Below are 17,106 nucleotides of genomic sequence, written 5' to 3' on the forward strand. Positions count from 1 at the left end.
CCGATTTGGTCCCAGGCTGGAGAAAGGAGAGCTTTCAGCCAACAGGGACAACTGCCATTATTGGGAAGTAGCAAATTGGATTCTTAAGGATTCTTCTTAAAGATTCCAGGATGAACTCACTGACCCCAGGCCTCTCTCCCTCTATATGGAGAGAAATCTCAGAGGAAACATAAATCGGGGCCATGGAAAGCCAGTCTCCTGGCAGGGAGGGAAGGGAGCTTCTGTGTCTGAGCTGAAGGATCCCAGCTCCTGTGATTGAGCTTCTGGGGAACTGCAGAACCAGAAGTGCTGAAGGAGGCGGCCCCAGCAGCTCCTTTCCTGGACCAGCTCAGCCAGACACAATATTGATTCCTGTGCTCTCCCACACCCCATTTCCCCCCCCTCCACCCCGGAAAACAGCTAATGGCCTGGAAAAATACTGGCCAGATGTTCTCCAGCTGTGACATAATGAGCTCAGGGACAGATCAATGCCAGTTTCAGTATCTAATTAAGCTGGGGAGCTGGCTTGGGTGAGACTCTGTTGGGAATGGAGTCTCTTTCCTGAAGGCACAGCTTCCCCTCAGCCAACCCTCCGCTGATTTTGGCAGTCACCTGGGCTCTGGCAGCTAGCTTGAGGTTCCTGGTTGGGGGTGGGGGAAAGAAGGTCAAGGGTTCTCTCCTGGATTCTTTGGGAAGGTCTCAAATAGGGATTCCCTAAGGCCCCTTTTGCTTTATTGGGAGGGTACAAAGGGTCATCCACATCCTGTTACTGGGAGAACTGGGCATTCTTGCACTTCTTGGTGGTGAAGATGTTCACCTTGGGATTGGAATTCCTTGGCCTCATTTCCAGCATGGCCCCTTGTTTGTGTTCTTTCCTGATTGCCTCAGATGTCCTCCCCTCTTCTTCCCCCCTTCCACCTCCTAGGTCAGGGAATAGCTCTCAACGCCTTCATGGTTCTCTCTTCAGAGTCCTAAGGTGTCTAAGGTTCAGTTCTTAGGCCCTTGAAGTTTCTGTTCTATATGTGCTTTTCCTACTCCTAATCTTGATTGCTCAAGGCCCTAGGACTGCAAGAAAGATGCTGGCAAATAGTCTGGCTCCAAGCCCAGCTTTTTTCCTGCTATTTATACCCTGAGACCAGAGATGGGCTGGATCAGATTCTCAATGTACTAACAGGAATCTGCAGAGGAAGTGAGAGTGGAGAGATGCAGAGACAAAGAAAACACGAGAGAGGAGGGGGGAGAGATAGAGACACAATGGGAGAGAAAAGCGGGGGAGGGAGGGAGCAAGATAAGAAAAAAGAAACAGAGGAGAAAGAGAGAGGATAGAGGAGAGAAACACAGAGATAGACAGGGAAAGAGAGACAGGTAGGGAGAGAGAAACAGAAAGAAACACAGAGACAGACAGACAGATAGGGAGGGAAAGAGAAAAGGAGAGAGGAAAAAAGAGAAAGGGAAAGAGAGAGAGAGAGAGAGAAAGACAGACAGAGACAGACAGACAGAGAGAGAGAGAGAGAGAGAGAGAGAGAGAGAGAGAGAGAGAGAGAGAGAGAGAGAGAGAGAGAGAGGAAAAAAGAAAGGGAAAGAGAGACAGTGGGAAGGAGACACAGAGAAAGGGAAAGAGAAAGGGAGAGAGAAAGGGAGAGGGAGGGAGAGACAGAGGGGAAAAGGAGAGAGAGGGAGAGAGAGAGAGAGAGAGAGAGAGAGAGAGAGAGAGAGAGAGAGAGAGAGAGAGAGAGAGAGAGAGAGAGAGAGAGAGAGAAATAAAGGGAGACATGTAGAAATATGGAGAGAGAGGCAAATGGAGATAAATGGTAAAAGACAGCATAGCAGTAAAGAGGAAAAAAGACAAGATAGAAAAACACAGAACAAGAGACAGCGATCTTGATTTGGAGAAAGATCAAAAGAGAGAACAGAAACTATGTCTATGTATATATAGATATGATAGATATGTGTATGCACATGCGCATACACAAAATGAGAGATGGACAGATAAAGGAAGAAAAGGGATACAGTAAATCTGGGACTCTAGGTCTAACCCTGATGATCCTTTAATCCAGTCCTGCCTGCTGGCAAAGCATCGACTGCTGTAGCAGAGAAGTTGGGGCACTGAGTAGGAGCCCCGGGGCTTGGTGTGGAATTACACAAGTGAGAGTATCTGCTGGTTGCTGGGGGATAGATGACCAGACCAGGGAGCGGGAGAAGTGGAACAGTGCACTCGCCCATCTATGTGTCTATTGTATCTAATACATATGCATATATGCATATCCACACATGTGCATTTGGGCCTATGAACACACACACATCTGTGTCTTTTGCTGGGGGAAGGAAAAATGAAAGTGAGAAGGTGGCCGGAGGTATCATTATCTTCTAGATAAGAAATGGCTTATTTGAAAGGAGTCTACTCTCCTAGGATCCTGATAGGAAAGGAAGGCAAGGACCTCTGAGTAGAGCAATGGCAAACTACGACTGAGCCAAGGACAGGCAAAGAAAGTGAGAGAGGGACAGCTCGATGGAGCAGGAGATAGAGCAGTGGCATTGGAGGCAGGAAGACCTGAGTTCAAATCTGGCCTTCCTAGTTGTGTGACCCTGGGCAAGAAACTTTAACCCCAATTGCCCCAGGTTCCCCCCCCAAAGGAAAAAAAAAAAAAAGGAAAAAAAGTGAGAAGGATAAAGGATGAATGACATGGGGGTACTGGGATCATCTGGGCGGGGTTAAAGATTCTTGGATATTGTATTGTTTTTCATTCTTGAAGAAGACCATAACATCAGGGAGGTGATGCCGTGACATGCAAGTGAACTGGATTTAATTGAGTGAGGACTGTGCAAAGGTACCAGCCTCACTTTCTCCTCCAGAGCCATCTGGGCCCAATGGCCAGAGATAGATCAGGACGATTGGAGAAGGCCCTGGATAAAATGAGAGACCTTGGCTTTTTTAAGCAAAGGTTTTTTAAGCAAAAGTTCCATTGAGAAAAAACAAACAAAAAACAAACAAACAAAAAAACCAAACAAACAACAACAACAAAAAAAAACCAATAAGGATTAAGGCTAAGTAAGAGGGTACATATGAGAGAAAATATCCCAAGAGGGAATGGGGCAGTGTGGTGTAGTGAGGAGTCCAGACATAAATGTGAGAAGTTCTGGACCTGGTTCTGAGGCTTAGTATTTGTGTTACCGTTGAAACTCTTAGTGTCTTTGTATTCTCATCTTCAAGATGATGAAACTTATCCCTGCTCTGCCTTCCTACATGCTTCCTGTGGCTATTTTGAGATTTAGTTGAGATAATGGATGTAAAAGTGCACAGTAAACAGTGAGGGGCAATACAAATGTTAGAATTCTTTCTGTAGTTTCCCCACTCAATCCAGTCTAGCTCCCTTGATCTCTAGGCTATGTTGGAGCATCTTGAGTTTTTGGAAGATATTCTCTTAGGTCCCCTCTCTTAGAGCTCACTCTCACAAGGGGATACCATGTAAGCCAATAACACTGAGCCCCCTCTTCACCCATGTGCCCCTAGCCCTGCCTACCCACAGGGCTCTCGGAGATAAAGTTGGCACCAGCCATACCTTCTATACAGCTCAGCAGCGAACTGGACAGAGCACTGACCCCGAGTTCAAATTTGACCTCACTTACTAATTCTGGGACACTGGGCAAATCACCTAAACTTCTGCTTTCCTCACCCCCTCACAGGCTTGTTGTGAGGATCAAATGAGGTTACTTACAAAAGCTTGCAGCAAAGCACCTAGCACATAGTAGGCACTTAGGAAATCTTTATTTCCTTCTCCTTTTCCCCTCCTCCCCCACCCATCCCAACAAATGTTGGTCCTTAGAACAAAGACCAGGATGGCTACCATACTTTGTTTGATTATCGTTTAGTGTGCCATGTTCTGAATACTTGGTTATTAATTCCCTCTCCTCTCTTTTTCTTCATCTCACCTCATTCAGCTGGTTCTCCAGCTCTCCGAGATGCCCAGGTGAGCATTTCTGATGCTCTTCCTGGAGCTGGGACTGACCCAAGGAGGCTCAGGGGTTGGGAAAGGGACCTTTATTTCCCCACCTCTCCCTTTGTTGGGCTTGCTGTCCAGCTCTTTGTTGCCACATCATAACTCTGTGATGCCCATGGAGGCCACTGGATCTGCTGAGTTCAGACCACCCAGAGTTCTTCACAGGCCAGTCAGCAGTGACTCTGTCAGTCCAAAGACTAAGAGCCTCTTTCTCCCAAGCGTCTGGGTGGAGGTGGCAGAGAGGCCCTACCGCTCTAGCTGATGATGCTTCTGCCATTAGGGGCACTGGGTACCCAGAGAGCCTACATCAGGGTGCGCTTTCTTTTCTGAAGAGGCATCATGACTTAATCAGGAAGATCTGGACTCAATCCTACCTCAGACACTTAGATGAATCTCAATCTTATCCAGCCCCTCAGTTCTTCCTTCTGTAACGGCTACTTGACCTCTCCAAGCCTGTTTCCCCTTCTATAATGGACACGTGACCTTGCCAAGCCTCTGTTTCTGCTTCTGAATTGGCTACTTTTCCTCGCCAAGACTCAGTTTCTCCTTCTATAATGGACACGTGACCTTGCCAAGCCTCTGTTTCCACTTCTGAATTGGCTACTTTTCCTCGCCAAGACTCAGTTTCCCCTTCTATAACGGCCACTTGACCTCTCCACGCCTCAGTTTCCTCTTCTGTAATGGCCACTTGACCTTGCCAAGGCTCAGTTTCCTCTTCTGTAATGGCCACGTGACCTTGCCAAGCCTCTGTTTCCGCTTCTGAACTGGCTACTTTTCCTCGCCAAGACTCAGTTTCCCCTGATGTAACGGCCACTTGACCTCTCCAAGCCTCAGTTTCCTCTGCTGTAACGGCCACTTGACCTCTCCAAGCCTCAGTTTCCTCTGCTGTAACGGCCACTTGACCTCGCCAAGCCTCAGTTTCCTCTGCTGTAACCGCCACTTGACCTTTCCAAGCCTCAGTTTCCTCTGCTGTAACGGCCACTTGACCTCTCCAAGCCTCAGTTTCCTCTGCTGTAACGGCCACTTGACCTTGCCAAGCCTCAGTTTCCTCTGCTGTAACGGCCACTTGACCTCTCCAAGCCTCAGTATCCTCTGCTGTAACGGCCACTTGACCTTGCCAAGCCTCAGTTTCCTCTGCTGTAACGGCCACTTGACCTCTCCAAGCCTCAGTTTCCTCTGCTGTAACGGCCACTTGACCTTGCCAAGCCTCAGTTTCCTCTGCTGTAACGGCCACTTGACCTCTCCAAGCCTCAGTTTCCTCTGCTGTAACGGCCACTTGACCTTGCCAAGCCTCAGTTTCCTCTGCTGTAACGGCCACTTGACCTTGCCAAGCCTCAGTTTCCTCTGCTGTAACGGCCACTTGACCTTGCCAAGCCTCAGTTTCCTCTGCTGTAACGGCCACTTGACCTTGCCAAGCCTCAGTTTCCTCTGCTGTAACGGCCACTTGACCTTGCCAAGCCTCAGTTTCCTCTGTTGTAACGGCCACTTGACCTTTCCAGGCCTCAGTTTCCTCTGTTGTAACGGCCACTTGACCTTTCCAGGGCTCAGTTTCCTCTTCTGTGACAACCACTTGGCCTTGCCAGGGCTCAGTTTCCTCTTCTGTGACAACCACTTGGCCTTCCCAATCTTCAGCTTCTACTTCTGTGACGATCACTTGACCTCGCCAAGTCTCGGTTTCCCCATCTATAATGGTCACGTGACCTCGCCAAGCCTCAGTTTCCCCTTCTTTAACGACCACTTGGCCTCGCCAAGGCTCAGTTTCCTCTTCTGTAACGGCCACGTGACCTTGCCACGCCTCAGTTTCCCCTTCTATTATGGCCACGTGACCTTGCCAATCCTCAGTTTCCCCTTCTGAATGGCAGCAACATCGTCTCACAAGCCTGCCTCGATAGTTAGGTGTCATCATGTGTAAAAGCCCTGTGTCAATGTGAGCTGCTAGTACTACATCAGGAGGGATCTTTACGTCATAAGTAAACTGCAGAGAGACGCAACGTCAGGCGGGGTCCCGGGGCCCCATCCTCACGCTGCGTCGTGGGAGTCCGGCAAGGCCGAGTGTCCGCTGCCTGCAAAGGCGAGGGAAACCTCTCTCCTCCGGGATGGCAGCGCGCCAGCCGGCTCCTCGACTCTGCAGCCAACTCTGCCCCGCCGTGGCTGCCAGCCGCAAGTGCAACGTGGGGCACCTAACCGGCTCTAGCGAGCGCCCGGGGAGGCCGGCTTTCCCACAGCCTGGACCTCTGCCCCCGGAAGACTTTTCGGAATCCTGTGGCTGACAGCGGCCCGCTGCCACGCCTTCAGCTCCGTGTGCCGGGGAGCCCCCTCTTAGATTCCCTGGCCATCTCCCCGCCCCTAGGAGTGGGGCTCTCCCTTTGCTAGCTGCCCCCCCCCCCAAGACTCTCTTAGAGTTCTTTCTGAAGTTGGGGCTGCAGAGGCGCTCCGAGAGTCTACATGACAGGTCGGGCACGCCCCCCTTCGGGCCGAGGAGTCGCTGCAGGGGGAAGTCACCCGGGACCTACAATAGAATACTGGAATTAACTGCAGAGTTCAAAAATAATCTAGTTCCGCCGTCTCGTTTTAGAACCTAGCACCCACAAGTCCAGAGAAGCGCAGTTTACCGTTCCAAGTCCCCCAGGCCGTAGAGGGCGGGCTCGGCATTAGAACCCAAGTCCTGTGGCCACATTCAGGGCTTTCCCTGGGGCTCAGGTAGTGGACCGGCGCCTAAGAGGAGGCTGGCTCTGATAGAGATGCTGCCCAGGCAAATTAGTCCCGGAGAGAATGGAGCAGGAGCGCCCCCTACAGTCCAGAGCAGCACAGGGAAAGCTCGGCCTTTTTCTTCCCCGGGACCCCTCCCTCCCTCCAGACAGCAGGAGCTAAGGAAGCCTTCAGCTGGGCACGCTTGGAAAGCATGCTCCGTGGGAAGGGGAAGCTTGGGGGGGGGGGGGCCCTCGTGTGGGGCTCCCCACTCTCCCGGAGTGTGCACCCTAAGTCCGGGCCCGGCTGGGAGCGGGACGGGGCAGCCACAGAAGCCCCTGGGAGCAGCGGAAAGAAAGGAGGGTTTGCAGGCGGAGGGGCTCCGATTGTAACCCCGATTCCGCCAGCATTCCTCACGCTCCCTGGCGGCGCGGAACATCCAGTTTTGGACAACGGGGTCTGGAGGCTTCCTTCCTCACCCCACGTCTGGGAGCGCGGTACCCCCTGCCCCGCGTTCTTCTTTCCTTGGATTACTGGAGCTGAGCTGACCCAGGAAAACTGCTTCCGGAGGAGAGGCGGTGCTCCAAGCAGGAAAAGCTTTGAACCTGGGTTCGAATCCTACCCCCCCCCCCCCCATCCCCACCAACTTGCTGTGCAACCTTGGACAAGTATTTAACTCAGTCTTAGTTTCCTAATGTGAAGTGGGCGTGATAATGACTGTAGTGCTCCCCTCACGTGCCCGACTCGAGATTGTACATATAAGGCAAGGCCATACTGGCCATGATTACGGGCGCTCCCAGTACCCAGCACCCCACTCTGGGACCCCAAAGAGGGCGGGAAAAACAGGTTGGGAAATTCAGCTTCTCTTGGCTCCTTGGAACAAAAGGAATCTGATTCGGGATCCTTAGAGACAGGAAGTTCAGATTTCTAGAGAGAATAAGAAAGTTGCTTAATTACGAAGGGGAAGGATACGGAGACCAAGAGTTTGGGAGGAGGCAAAGCTGGGAAGTCTCCTCAGAGCTAAAAGCTCCCCGGCGCTGCAGGAGAGGACGACTGTGCTTATAACCCCGGTCAAAGGGGGTGCATCAGGGGCCCCGGGTCTATAACAGGCGTTGGGGGGCCAGGCGGGTGGCGCTCAGCTGTACGGAGGGAAATCTTCCCCATCTTCAACGGAGCTCAGGGAAAACGCCGTTACCCGGGCTCCGGAGAGAGGCGACTTTAACGGGGGCAGAATCTTTGGGGAGGCGGGAGGGGCAGCCTTTGTACCCTTGGAATTCTCTTCCGCGGTTCCCGTAGCGCTGGATCTCAGGCCACGTGACGCTCTCCCTCGGGCTTTCTCCTGGTTAAGTGGGAAAGTGTGGTTGGCTCACCAAAAGCCCACCATCATCAGGAGGCTTCCTGGTTGGCTGAGAGCCTGGGAGTGCAGGCAGGATGAATGAAGCTCGTTTCTGAGTCTGGCGAGGCTGCTTCCAAACTGTTGGACGGGGACGGGGAGCGGCAGGAAACCTTGGAGATTACCCAGTTAACAAGTTTATAGATGAGGAAACGCGCTTCTGGGGCATTCTGGGGGGAGGGGGATCACTACCTTTTATGTCGGGTAGAACTTCCGAGCCTCTGGAGAAATCGGGGCAGTCTGCTTCGTCCGGAGGAAGTGTTAGCTAGAGAGGATAGCTTAGGAAATCTGGGAGCCTTCCAGTCTGCGCCCGGTAGACTTCTTTATATACCCTTTTTGTTACCTATAGCTTACTATTGATGTTTTTTGAGTGTTCTTTGTCCTTGTAAATAAATATTCATTGAGAAACAATCACTAGTGGTCTGGAATGCAAGGGAAAGGGGAGTTTGTTTGGGTGCTAAAGCCAGGATACCCGACAGACACTCCTGAACCTGAGTGGGCAGCAGGGCCCACAGAGCCCATAGTCCCGGGGCCAACTGCTGCCAAGTTGGGACAGACGGGCTAGATTCTTGTCAAGAAGGCTATGTTTAGGGGCAGGCTGGATGGGTGCTGTAGATAGAGCGTCCAACCGCAGACACAGCTGTGCGACTCTGGACACGTCACTTAACCCTGTTGTCTAGCCCCCCCCCCCAAAAAAAAAAAAAAAGGATTTAAACATCAACTAAAATCCCACCTGGCGAACCCCTCTTCGTTTCAGCATTTTTTAAAAATTTTTACTTATTTCCTGTATATATTTGTTTGCTTTTTCTAATGGGGAAATTAGACTAAAACTCCTTGAGGACCGGGACTATCTTTTCCTTCTTTTTGTATCCCCAGTGCTTAGCATAGTGTCTGGTATATAGTAGGAGCTTAATAAATAGTGATAGATTGGAGAAGATGCTGTTGATACTTTCATTCCAGCAAGCATAAGCGTAATGCTTTCCGCGTGCCAGGCATTCTTCTAAGTCCGCTGCTCTGTCATTTGTAAGCGACCTTCAGCAAGTCACCTTTGGGCAAGAGAGTTTGCTCTCCGTTCCTTAGTTTCTTCATCTGTAAAATGGGGTAATCTAGACTGTCGGCATCACAAAATTGTCGTGAGAACCCAATGAGTTCGGGTGCACGGCACTTTATTATGCTCTATTTGTATGTTTTTCCTTTGAGGGTTCAGGCCACAGTCATAGTTTGGAAAGAACGATGGGTTTTTGTTTGTTTTTTGTTTTTTCCTAGTGAGCTGAGGCCAGAGGCAAAGTCCGGAGCCCAGGATGATTCTCTGGCCCAGGGCAAGGTCATTGAGCCAAGGCAGGGGCAGCTCAGATGGTCATTTGTGGGTTCATAAGTCATCTTGTCCGTGTTCTTTTCTGGATGGGGAGTCCACTGGATGCTTTGTCTTGGAAAGACAGATTTGATATAAAGCAAGGGGCTTTAAATCCAAATTCAATGTTCTTTCGACCTCCCCAAGCTGCTTCTAGAGAGCCAAGTCCTTTGGATGCTGGGCTGGACTCACCTGCCCGTCACAGGCCAGGTAGAGAGATCCCCCTCAAAAAACAAGCACCCGGAAGAATTTTCCAGAGCAGGAGGAGGAGAGGGGGATGCCCCCAAGTCATCTCCACACCTACTGTTTTCTCCCTTCCCTAAAAATACTCCCAAAAAGAGGATCATCTCGCAGCCACTGAGCCACTAAACTTATTGCCTGGGGCAGAGGAAGCCCAAGAAAGCGGTAGGGTAGGAAGAGCCCGGCACATGAGTAGGAATGCTGTTCCTGTGAGTTGCAGTGGGATGGGGCTCCTCTTTCCTGGATAGGAAGAATCAGAAATCCCTTTGGTGAATTTTTGACAGGAGAACTTATAATTTAACCATAGGTTCGTGGAAGGAAGGAGTGGGAAGGAGCTCCTTGTCCTGACTTCAGCCCAGGCCTGGTATCTGCACTGTGGGTGTTCCTGCCACTCTTTGGAGCCCAGTTCATAGGAGGCCCCCAGTTTCTAATCTGGTTGAGAAGGATTTATTTTTGGGTCCTTGTAACCTAGCAATGGGCTCACATGACCAGTAGCAGCTGCAGCTTGAATATACCATTTGGTCCTGGCTCCAGCTAGGGGGAGTGTGGGCTAAGACTGCAGGGGGAAGCTAAGGGCCTCCCCCCTTCTCACCCTAGCATCCTCCAATTGTGTTAGCCAGGGTGGGGGGGGAGTTGGCTGGGTAGGAGGCTCAGCTGGTATCACCCTGAGGTGGACCTGGAGAGCTGGCAGCTGGTCTGTCGTGGGGAAGCTCAGCTGGGAGCAAGCCGTGCTGTTTACAGGGGGTTAGTCTGGGAGGGAGGATCTAGGATGCTGACAAACCAACAGACCCTAGCAGAGGCCTCTCTGGGTATGATTTAAGGACATCAAGAAGGGAGACCCTCATAATATTATTAAAATATCCCGTCCCTTTTTCCTCTTCCCAGTATTCTATGATCACATCTTTACTTCCTCTCCCTTAAGATTTTTGCTTCTTTTTAAAGTGCAAATATTTGTCAGAGAAGCAATATATATATAGATAGATATATCTATATCTATATCTATATCTATAAATATATATAGATATAGATATAGATATAGATATCTATCTATATATATATTCATTATCAGCATTTTAGTAAAAGTTAAAAATATTTTTTGAGACTGGTCCTGCCAGGGGAAGAATTAGAGAATAAAATAATATAAAGCCAAGGGACACTAAAGACTTGCACCAAGGAGCAAGCTTGGATAGAAAAGAGAAGTCACTAGATCATCAAACTGTAACCCGAATGTCCTAAGTCCAATGAGGAAGCCACACAAGCCGCTCTTTCTGGAGGATGGGCAGAAGGACGAGGGGCACGCTTCCCCAGGTTTTTCCTCTTCGGAGCTCCAGCTCCTGAGGTGTATGTGGCTTCCCCGGGATTCCTTCCTGGGACTCTGCATGGCTCCCAGGGGCGTTTGGTCCAAGCTGGCTGTCTGGACTGGTTGTCTGCCTGGCTCCCGCTGCGGTTCTCTGATCCAGGTTCTCTGGCTTGGATATCTAGCCCCCAGAAGCTCTTTGCTCCGAGTCCCTTGTCCTGGGACTGTCTGTCTGTAAGAGACTGAATCATAGTGTCCTTTGGCCTTAGTACGCTATACAAGTTCTCTCTGTGAGGATTGTTTGATTACCCCGGTTTCTATCCTTCTGCCCCTGAGAATCTACATTTGATTACATTAGCACAAGGAACTTTCCCTAAGACTAATCTCACCAGATCTGGGCAGGGGATGGAAACCTCTGAGATTGTCCTTTACCAACTGGCCTGCCTTCTAGGATCCTGTGTCAGTGTCCTTGAAGTTGTCGTGAAATAACTTAATTACATTTAATGTGTTTTATAATTTTAAAAAGAGTTTCACATTCATTATCTCATTTAATGTTTATGCCATTTCAGTGAAGTAGGCAGGGCAGGACCACAATTACTGCCTCTGTTTCACAGATGAGGAGTTTGGGGCACAGAAAATGTAAGGGATTTGCCATGGGTTATATAACTAAGGTGCCATAGGGCAAGGGTTAGAATATAAGTCTCTGGTCCGGTATACCTTCCACAGAAACACACTGGAGGAGAGGGTGGATCTCCTTCTCCTTGGTTCCCTTTTCTCTCTAGATTTTCATGATATTCCACTCTCCTGATTCTCCCAGTTTTTTTTTGCTGAATTTACCTCCAGGTCATTCCCACTAAGCTCTGTCCTTGGACTCTTTTCTTTCTCCCTACTTATCTCACTTGGAGATTTCATCTGTTCCCAAGGGTCCAACTCTTATCTCTATGTGGATGATTCTGAGATCTCCCCTGAGCCCACCTGCCTTCAGAGCATCTTGAACTAAATGTCCCATAGAAATGCATCTCATCATTATGCACTTCAACAGTGATACTGTATGAGGATGTATTCTGATGGAAGTGGATATCTTCAACATAGAGAAGAGCTAATCCAAGTCCAATTGATCAATGATGGACAGAATCAGCTACACCCAGAAAAGTAACACTGGGAAATGAGTGTAAACTGTGAGCATTTTTGTTTTTCTCCCCAGGTTATTTTTACCATCTGAATCCAATTCTTCCTTTGCAACAACAACAACAACAAAATTTGGTTCTGCACACATATATTATATCTAGGATATACTATAAGATATTTAATATGTATGGGAATGCCTGCCATCTAGGGAAGGGGGTGGAGGGAAGGAGGGGAAAAATTCGGAACAGAAGGGAGTACAAGGGATAATGTAAAAAAATTACCCATCCATATGTACTGTCAAAAAATGTTATAATTATAAAATTAAAAAAAAAAAAGAAATGCATCTCAGACTCCACTTGTCCAAAGCAGATCTTGTCTTCCCCATGCCCTCATCTCAACCTTCTCTTCTGGACTTCCCTGCTATTGTGAAGTAAGCACCACCCTCCCAGTCACCCAGTGAACCAGCTCAGGGTCGTCTTCTGCTCCTAGCTTGCATTCTCCTCGTGTGTCCAACCTGCTGCCCACTCTTGCCATTCCCCCCCCACTCCTACACATTTTCTCTCCCCCTGCCTTGGCTACTAGTGCTATACTCTGCCAGAGCCACTCTCGGGGAAGAATCTGATTAAACCTCACTAAGATATTGGTGTCTAGTAACTTCCCTGCCCTTATCTACACTCGCCTAGCCATCCCCTACCCAAGCTCTTATTGCCTCTTATCAGAATGAATGCACTTGCATTCTGTGGTCTTCCTGGCTTGTCTCTTCTCGCTCCAATACACAGTCCAGTCAGCTGGCAAAGTGGTATTCCTAAAGCACAGGTCTGACCATGTCACCTTCCTACTCAATAAATCTCAGTGGTTTCTTATGCCATCTTAGTCCAAAAACAAAGTCCTCTGTTTGATACTAAAGGCACTTCAGAACGTGACTCCTTTCTATCTTTCCAGGTTTCTTACTCTTTACTTCCCTTCCCCCACTTTCCAGTCCAGCTATACCGGCCTTTTTGAATATTCTCCATCCATGACACTCACCTCCCAACTTGATATCTTTGAATGGTTGCCCTTGCTGCCTTCTCTCCTTTTTGGCTTTTCTGAAAACTAGCTGGAATCCCAGCTCCAGCAGGAGGCTCTTCCCAAACCCTCTAAGGTTGCATTTGCTCTGTATATATTTTGTATTTACATATTTTTTCCCTCCCATGGAATGGTAATTCTCTGAGGACAGAACCTGTGATTTTACCTTTATTTCTCCCGTTGAACATAGTATCTGGTACTTGCTTGTTGACCAGAAATCATTATAGCAATCCCATTTTGATGTTTCCCAGGGTCCGTTTACCAAAGTGCTTGGATGAGGTTTAATTCCCTGATGAATTGGGTTCCATGACCATTCCTTCCCTCCAAACTTCCATGTAAATATAGATAAAATCTGCTCCCACATGAATTCTAAGAATTTGGCTAAAATTGGACTGTTTGTGCCAATATTTAAAAATAATTACCCATTACCTCTCATTATACCTCTAACATAATTACCCATTAACCGCTCAATCTCTGCAATATAAGGGATGTCTTCAAAGCTTTTAAGCCAATAGAACTTAAAGCTGTCCTAAGACTTTGGGACACTATAAGAAAATAAGCAAATTCTGCATTTGTTGGTTTAACATTTTTATTTTACCGTTTCTCAGGGTATCTGTAACAATGGGCCTATTTAAAACTATCAATTTCTAAGGACACAGCATATGTCTACAGACTGCCCCTTATGCACAATGTAGTTGTACCTCATCATAGGTCAGGCTTAGGAATCACAAAGATTTTTTAGAGAAAAGGGACTTTAGAGACCATCTAATCCAATCTTATTTTCCAGATGAGAACATGAGCCCCCTGCATCTATAGCAGTGATCTGGGTACTTTGAAGGGATTTTCACTAAAGTATCAGATAGGTAGGCTGGTAATTTTTAAAACAGCAGGGCTTTATCATTTAATTGCCATAAGAGAATGCCCATGGTCTAACCTGAGCCAATCCAGCCCTTTGGCCTAGGGAAATGGAGGCCAGTTAAGTGGGGTTCAGTCGGCAGGATACTTCTCCGTCTCTTCTGGGGCCTCGGGCACAATGGTTTTTAGGTCACAGAAATGCTGTTCTTGCTGGGGATCGGCGATGTCCTTCGGAAAGGTGGCCTTTAGACTTGATATGGGGGAGTTTCACCAAGCTCTTTCCCTCTTGGGACCCCCGTACAGGGACAGTCTGGCAAGGTGGCAGAGAATCCTGAGTTTACGGGAGGGACATTTTCTCAAGCAGAGATCTGATTGGTTTCCCGTCTCTGAGGTAACTGACTGGAAGATGCTAGGAGACTTGCTCTTTGGGACCCAAACTACACAGAGACATTTCTGGAAAAGAGAAGCGGGGAAGCGTGTAGGGTAGGGCTAGGGGCTGGTTTAGAGAAGAGGCAGGTTGATGGCAAAAATAACCCTAGGGGCCTTGGAGAAAGCATTGGACCCATGGGCCCACTGGATCCAGCTCCCTTCTCTCAGTCTGGGGGTCCCCACTCATTGATGGTGATGGCTACTTACTCTAAGGCAGGGGTGCTAACCTGGCTGGGGAGGTTTTCCTTCCCTACAATTGGGTGTAGGAGAGGAGACAGGCTTGGTTAGGCCCTTCCTGGGACCTCCCTTTGCAGAGGGTGCCAGCAGGATAATTCATCATTTCTGTAATGAGCCTTTTTTGTCCTTTTCCAAGTGTGGGCGCAAGAGGGGGAGTAGCTAATCCCAGAGCAGGCCTCTCTGGGCCCGGAGACTGCCTCGCCATTGGTTGGTAGAGGTCATCCCCTGTTTGAAAGTGGGGTATCCCCTTAAGGGATACATGACCTTTTCAGGGGTATTCTTTACCAAGGACTTCTCTGGAAGCAGAGTCTTGGAAAAGGCACTAGGGTCCCCAACCACTTGCACACCTAAGCCTAGGTTTTGCCTAGGGCTGCTCTATGCTCTGTGGAGTTAGCTTCATTCCCCAGGAAGAAAAGTGGGGAAAGGCCTCGCCTTGTCCCACCCTCCTCCATTCTAGGTTTGGGCCACCTCCGGGTCCCTGCCCGCCCCTCGACGTCTGAAGGGCTGGGGCAGGAAGCAGGAGGTCCTTAGGACCCAGAAGCCTTCTCTGCTTCTTCCCTGCCTGCTGCCTCTCACCCCTCACTGCAGTGGTTCTGAGCCCCGGCAGGCAGAGAGGAGCATCAGCTGAGTGGGGCTGGTACCAGGGAACCAGAAAGCTTCTCGGGAAAGGTAGGAGTCGTGACTAGGCCAGGAGCCGGGCCGAGCCGGGGCCTTGGAGGGAGGCTGCCGTGCACCCTGGGGAGGATGTCCGGTTGCTAGGGGATGGGTACCCAGGTATCCCAGAGATGGGTCTTTTGTATGTGGGGCACTCCACGGCTGGACAGCTGGCAAATTTTTCCCAGGGATGAGAGCATTTGCATCTTAGGGATGGAATGTTGCTTGCTTTCTAGCAGAAGCATTGTGCATTTTGTAGTGAGCTTTTCCTATCTGCCAGAGATTGATGTCTGTACCCTAGGTTGGGCCCTGGAAGCCCGGTTGAATGGGCACCTCTGCTTGGGCATGGGCGTCTCTGCCCATGGAACAGCTCTGTTCCTTGAAGACCCCACAGGCACCCCCAGCCTAGGCACAGGCACTCCTAGTGTCCTTGGGATGAGCGGCCTCCACCTGGGAGCAGGTGTCTGTGTCATGGAGCCCGGGGCCTCGGCACGTCAGCAGCAAGCCCACCTTTGTGCTTGGGACAAGCAGAACTTGGGGAAAGGCTGGGGGGTCCCTCCCCGGGGAAGCCGCTAAGAGTCTGCAGGCAGGGGGCTGGGAGTGGCCACTGAAGGCAGTGGATAGTCACAACTACCCAGGACCGGTTAGGGGGAGGGTCCCTGGAGCTCCCTTCACCAGACCTTTGAGCCGGGGCCACCCCCTTTCCTATCCATCAGGGAGTGAACCCCTCCCTACTGGGAGAAGAGAGGTGAAAGGAAGGTGCAGAAAGCCTTGAGCAGGTGGCAAGGAACCACTGAAGCTTGGGAGCCCCAGGATGCTGGGGCCCTGGGAAGGAGAGGGGTAGGCCCCAGGGAGGCCTCTCAGGGCTCTTCTGAGCCCCACTCACTGCTGGTGCCCTTTGTCGTTGCTCCCCCTTCCCCCCCCCCCCTTCTGCGCTCTGGTTTGAGCCTGAATACTCCAAGGGTATTTGTCCAGACAGGGTCATTGCCATCATCAAGTTGGACAATGGTGGTGGTAGCAGCTGTCGGTGTGGCTGCTGCCAATTCTGTGCCCCAACTCCCGGGGCGCCGACTGCTATGGAGAGGAAGGCCCAAAGCACTCAACCCTTTGCCTCAGGATCCTTTGCCCCATCCCGAGCTTCACCTTAAGCCTGTGATTAGCCACTTCGGGGCTCGGTGGCTGACCTACCACTGTCCTTCCCTTGGTCTCATCACCTTCGATTATCTTTGCAGAGGCTGAATGTGAGTGTTTTAGCAGAGATGTGAACTTTGTGGTCAGTGCATTCTGGGGTTCAGCACCCCCTGCTCTGTGGAATACTCCCGACATATAACCAACCAGGTATTTTTAGGTAGAAAAAGTTTTAATGGCCCACCTTGGATTGGGAGCAAGGAAATCCTCAGTGGAAGAACTCTGCTCATTTTTCTTTGTGTCCCTCAGCACTTTGGTACCTACCATTTTTTCTAAGGTGAATTCAGGGAATGTCCACATGAAGGGGAAATGAGGAAAGCAAAGAATTATCGTGGCATAAGCTACTGCTTTTAATAAAATGACCTTTAGACTGTTTGACTAGGATTTTGACTTTATAGTCTGTCAACTGAACAGAAGCCTGTGCTCAGTTTGCATATTAAGTTGCTTAAATTTATATTTTGAATTTATAAGGCTTTGACTTCAGAAAAAGGACATGTAAAATATATCAATGAAATTATCTATTATAACTGCATAACAGTCCAGTAGTGACACACTAAACAACCAACAATTAAGCACATGCCAGGCTCTGTACTAGGTGCTGGAG

General features: G+C 49.6%; 2 protein-coding genes across 5 annotated transcripts in view; one reads left to right on the plus strand and one right to left on the minus strand.

The window, feature by feature from the left end:
* GPR61 (G protein-coupled receptor 61) overlaps positions 1-17,106 on the plus strand; it is a 77,459-nt gene that overhangs the window by 56,312 nt on the left and 4,041 nt on the right. Inside the window, exon 1 of one of the 4 annotated variants that reach the window (XM_074262911.1) lies at positions 15,057-15,329. The exons of 2 other annotated variants lie outside the window; for them this stretch is intronic. The gene's annotated coding sequence lies outside the window, so the exon portion shown is untranslated. Of the gene's footprint in view, positions 1-15,056; positions 15,330-17,106 lie in introns of those variants that run through there. One more of the 4 variants, XM_074262913.1, reaches the window with a different exon arrangement.
* LOC141539744 (uncharacterized) lies at positions 3,727-7,273 on the minus strand. The gene is made up of 2 exons (XM_074262903.1): positions 5,091-7,273; positions 3,727-5,048 (listed from the first exon to the last, which is right to left on the minus strand). The coding sequence occupies exons 1-2, from the start codon at positions 5,881-5,883 to the stop codon at positions 4,390-4,392; spliced, it is 1,452 nt and encodes a 483-aa protein (XP_074119004.1). The 5' UTR covers positions 5,884-7,273; the 3' UTR covers positions 3,727-4,389.

Source organism: Sminthopsis crassicaudata, chromosome 4 (assembly GCF_048593235.1).
Source record: "Sminthopsis crassicaudata isolate SCR6 chromosome 4, ASM4859323v1, whole genome shotgun sequence".
Taxonomy (NCBI): domain Eukaryota; kingdom Metazoa; phylum Chordata; class Mammalia; order Dasyuromorphia; family Dasyuridae; genus Sminthopsis; species Sminthopsis crassicaudata.